The sequence below is a fragment of the Palaemon carinicauda genome, chromosome 38, assembly GCF_036898095.1.
Source record: "Palaemon carinicauda isolate YSFRI2023 chromosome 38, ASM3689809v2, whole genome shotgun sequence".
Lineage (NCBI taxonomy): Eukaryota > Metazoa > Arthropoda > Malacostraca > Decapoda > Palaemonidae > Palaemon > Palaemon carinicauda.
The window spans coordinates 58,009,949-58,014,948 of NC_090762.1; the positions used below are offsets into that span (position 1 = coordinate 58,009,949).

Here is a 5,000-nt window from a genome sequence, read left to right on the forward strand (position 1 = left end):
GCAACTTAAAGAGGGCGTACCAATTCAGTTACACTGAAGTAAAAGTTAAAAGAAGATGGGCAGTAAAATGAAAGGTAGAAAGCAAGAATGGAGGGAAAATAAGGATCCTAGGATTAGACTGATAGGTTGAATTTGGGGGGGACCATGAGGTTATTAGATCAAGATACAACTGCGGAGTAAACCTCGCAGTTGCACCATGAAGCAAAAGTGTGGAGGGGGTTGGACAGCAAGGTAGCAAAAAAGAAAGCAAACAGGGAGATCAATAAAAGGCTAGAATGTACATGTGGATAGTGGCCGAAGGTGACCTTACGGAACTACCCACTTACGGGATTGTAGCCGTATGCATCGGCAGATTCCTAGTTTCACAATGAATGAAAAATCGATAACGTAAAAACATTTGAAAATGTACAAAGACAAATATACCTCTTATCTATTTTACATTGTTCCTCGCGATAACAGGACTGTCAGTTCAAACATTGCTTCGGGTGGCCTTTGTGTGGAAATTGATATGCTTACAGAAGACGACAGATTACCTTTAAGATACTGAGTATCTATGACATGTCTTTTCCTTTGATCAATTTCTTTTGATGCGTGTAAATATTACTGGCTATTATCAAGCACTGATAAATGGTCTCTATTGTTGCTTACAATCTTCCCGCGAGATGTCCCCACATAGATAAGAAGAAACCAATAACAACTGTTTCACTTATCAAAGGATATGATTGTAAAATACAATACTATATGAGTCTTTATCAGTCTAAATATTCTCCCAGATATTTAAAGCAGATCAGAAACACTCTAGGATGTCTTTTATCTCTTTCCTCGTCATCGCAGGTGATCTGGCAATAACCATTAACGATTATTGCATTCATTAAATTTTGTGGCTGCAAAAATAAAACTCACGTCCAGAAATGAATATTACCATCAAAGACGTTATGGGGTTTCCTTTGAATCAATAACAATAAAATAAAAAACATTGCTATGAGTAATATTAAAAAATAATAATAATGATACTGATGATGAGAAAAAGCAGGAGGAATAACATTAACATCACTGTCACTGCCATTTTGTATAAATAATAATAATAACAATAATAATAATAATAATAATAATAATAATAATAATAGTAATAATAATAATAATAAATCCAAAATTCAACATTATATATTTTCTGAGCTCAATATAAATTCCAGCCGTGGTAAGAAAAAAAAATAATCCATATATCAATATGTGCGTTTTATACTCAATACAATTTCGGATTATGATCCCCCACCCCCCCCAAAAAAAAAAAGTTTTAATCCATACATAAAGATGAAAGTTTTCTCTATTAAAAGTAAGGTCTATTGACTTATACCGGATTTATGAAGCCAATAAAGTTTAATCATCCAAATGTAAAGTTAATAACATCTGAAAATATATCTGGAGTTATTCAAGTTTAAAAACGTGAGTCTGAAAGCGACTGTCTTCAAAAAGAAGTTTGAAGACCGTTATTCTAAAAAACACTAGGTTCTTTTTCAAGAAAGGCTATTTCAAATGCTTGCTGAAGTTGGCGTATCTGATGTAGGTGCTAACTTGAGTCAGAGAAAAACCTCTGGATTTTGAAAAGAAATGGGAAAACAGGAAATGGAAAACCACTCTCGGATGGCTTTTGGTCTGTACCGATCTCTTTCATGAGTCATAAGATTACTATTATCATTGTTAATCGTTCAGTTTCTCACTATCTCTCTCATGCACCCTGATCCTCTTTCATATTACTATCATTCTTGACAGTAGGTCATAAGTTCATATCTCCATCGACTCTTATTTTTATCTATTCGTCTTGCTTTAATTCAACATCTACAAAAACTTCAACGAAGAAATTCATAATTCCTTCGCATTCCCCTTAAAATAACTTAAGAGATGAATAAGAAAAATTAGGCTAAAAACTTTACCATTCAACTTACAGCCAATGTGTTAATTATAACAGTAATCAGAGCCTCATTCGAAATAATGAGTAGTCTCTAGCAGCTATTAAAACTAAGACATTACTAACGATTCATCCAACACTCTTCGGAGATGAACATAGTAAATAAACCCCTTTTTTACTCGAAAATATCAATGATATGATCAATTCCATTAAATGACTGAAAGGGACAAACGACCAACTACAACGTCTGAAATTCCGATTTATATAAATTCCGTTTTCTCGAAAATGTATGTGAATCCTACGAACATCTCCGAAATTTTGGTTTTCTGCCATCCGTCAATGACATATAAGGTTCGGTTTGTCTTCTGTTGGTTTAAAAGGTCGTTCAAGAATGGCGTGGGCAAGGGACAGTGACAATGCCTAAGAGACTGATTGTATATAAATATGATCAGTGCCCAAGCCCCTCTCCACCCCATTTTGCTGATGACTCAACTGGTAGACCTACAGCTAGGAGGACCTACACGCTCCCCAAAACCCCCATCCGTATCTCACAAGAATGTTGTGGTTACAGACACTGTATATATATATATATATATATATATATATATATATATATATATATATATATATATATATATATAAAACTACAGACCATGAGCGGGTCTCGAACTACAGTCCAATAGATCGCCAGGCAAGGACATTTCCAATAGGCTACCACAACTAGAAAAAAAAGCTGGTCCTCATGAATAGCAGAAAAGTATTATATTTTTGGGTGTGATCCGGATAAGGGAAACTTTCTTTGTTGGTGGTGAAGGAGGGGGGGAGGGGTTTGATGATTGTTTTTACGTAGATTCATCGACCTTGAAACTAAATAAAATCCCGTGAATTCTACAGGGGATATGACTAGGAATCTAGGATATCAACCCCCAAAACCAACGCATGGCTATTTGCAATAACTTTGGGAGTTTGTTGTAAGTCAATGAGATCTAGAATGCCGAAAGCGTGAGCAAAAGAGAATCAACAATATCAAGTGAATGTTCAAACATGACATAGAACCCATACATACGAAATCCAGTTTCTCAAATGCCGAGTACATAAAAATAAAAATATTAATACATTCGTCACATGTTGGTCTTATTCAGGGGAGTTAGTACTTGGATGGGGGAATACCTAGGGAATACCAGAAGCCCTTGTCGCGAGAGAAGACTGGTAGGAACGATTATAGATCCTAATGAGACCCCAAAAAGACAGCAGAGTAAGAGAAAAAAATTATTTGTAATTACAGAGTTCAGAGACGGCAAACCTCAGTTAAAGCAAAGTAACCACCTTCTGTCCCAAAAGTTTCTGTATCGCTTCCAAATTCTGAATTTGAGTCATTATCCTGGTCTCACACTGGAAAGATGAAATATGAACTAAAATTTCGTAAGATATTAGATAGATATACGGAAGAAAGGAAGCAAGAACTATGGTAGAGTAGAAGGCTATAAAGAGGATGCCACTAATGATCCTTATAAAAAACAGACAAACCAGCATAACTAATAGCATGACACCATTAATGGCGATTTCAGACATTAGCATTTATGATTAGGTCATAGCATTGTTTCAATTGCAAGAGGAAATAAACTTTCATTACCTATTATTCTTCACATCTCGTCTTCATGATTACTGATGGTTCTCCAACTCAAACGTGGAGAGAGAGAGAGAGAGAGAGAGAGAGAGAGAGAGAGAGAGAGAGAGAGAGAGAGAGAGAGAGAGAGCAATTGTCCTCTTGGGGCCAATTGAAGATAATCACGAATTGTATGACGATGTTCTTTTGTCAGAATGGAAAGTCTTTCTTCCATTCAACATATGGAAAGAAAGCGGTTCTGGGAAATGGGCGATACACTGGGAAAATCCTTTTTAGTCTAGTAATGCAGAGAAAATCGGGAGTGAGAGAAAGAAAGGTGGTTAAGAAAGAACACTAAGTAGATTGGAAGAGGAAATCAGTAAAACAATAAAATCTGAAAAGGTTAAATTATAAAAATGCATATACAGTATAAATGGACCGTGTTATGGTTGAAACTTGAACCAGGATTTCTCTGGAACATTTCAATGCTATGAAAAATGGGTAAAAAAAAATATGAACTGAATTCTGTTGAGAGAGAGAGAGAGAGAGAGAGAGAGAGAGAGAGAGAGAGAGAGAGAGAGAGAGAGAGAGAGAGAGAGAGTGAGTTAAGGCTGTTACTAAGCTTCGGAAATCTCTTACAGCTTGTTTTAGCCACGGCTTATAGCCTTCCATCCTTTCAGAAACAGGTCTACAATACTAAGAATTCAGGACTCACCTTTCCATTATGTTCTTATGGCCTTGGGTAAAAATGACCACTGAAATACCGGTCCCTTTCTGTATCACATCTGAAAACCAAATAAAAAATTACATTGAGGGTAATCTAACGCCCCTGTCACATAAGTAAGGTTAAATTTAAATCGTCAGATACTGAATGAAGTGTAATGATGATGGGTATATAATATGAAAAATTCCTAGGATAACATTTTCAGAAATTAAGAAAAAAAGAGTAAGTATCAAAAAGTTTTTATAGGTAAAAAATAATGTTTTTCTTTTATTTACAAATCGGATTAATTCATTCATAAAAAAAGCTTATATAAAACAATTCTGCTACAGATCAGCATAAAAAACCTTTATCTCATATGATTTTGATTGTAATTGGTTCTGTTTATTTTTACGTCCCACGTTTTATCATTATAATCAGTATAGACCACTGTAGTTAAATTATCATTACTGATGTCGATGATGATGATGATAATAATATCATTATGATATTATCAACATAAATGCTATCATCATCATCATTAACTGACTTTCCTATTAATAAAAATTTTAGGCTTACATTTACCCCCAGAGGAAATCCCATGCTTCCTACTACTTATCAATACCACTAATATTATTAATGGATATCTTTTCCTTATTCACATTCAGGCAGCTGGAAGACTGAGAGCTTCATCTTCCCTTCAAGCGCTAGACAGAGCCTTAAGGCATCAACTACAGGTTGCTGACAATGCAACGGAACAGAGACAAGGAGACACTGTGCAAAGGAAG

At 35.2% G+C, this 5,000-nt stretch overlaps 1 protein-coding gene across 1 annotated transcript in view; it reads left to right on the forward strand.

The window, feature by feature from the left end:
• The window catches only part of LOC137630651 (uncharacterized), a 133,932-nt gene that overhangs the window by 121,099 nt on the left and 7,833 nt on the right, over positions 1 to 5,000 (forward strand). The window contains exon 3 of the mRNA XM_068362265.1: positions 4,881 to 5,000. This exon is cut by the window's right edge and continues 75 nt beyond it. Within this exon, the coding sequence (XP_068218366.1) occupies positions 4,881 to 4,896 (16 nt within the window). The 3' untranslated portion in view covers positions 4,897 to 5,000. The remainder of the gene's footprint in view (positions 1 to 4,880) is intronic.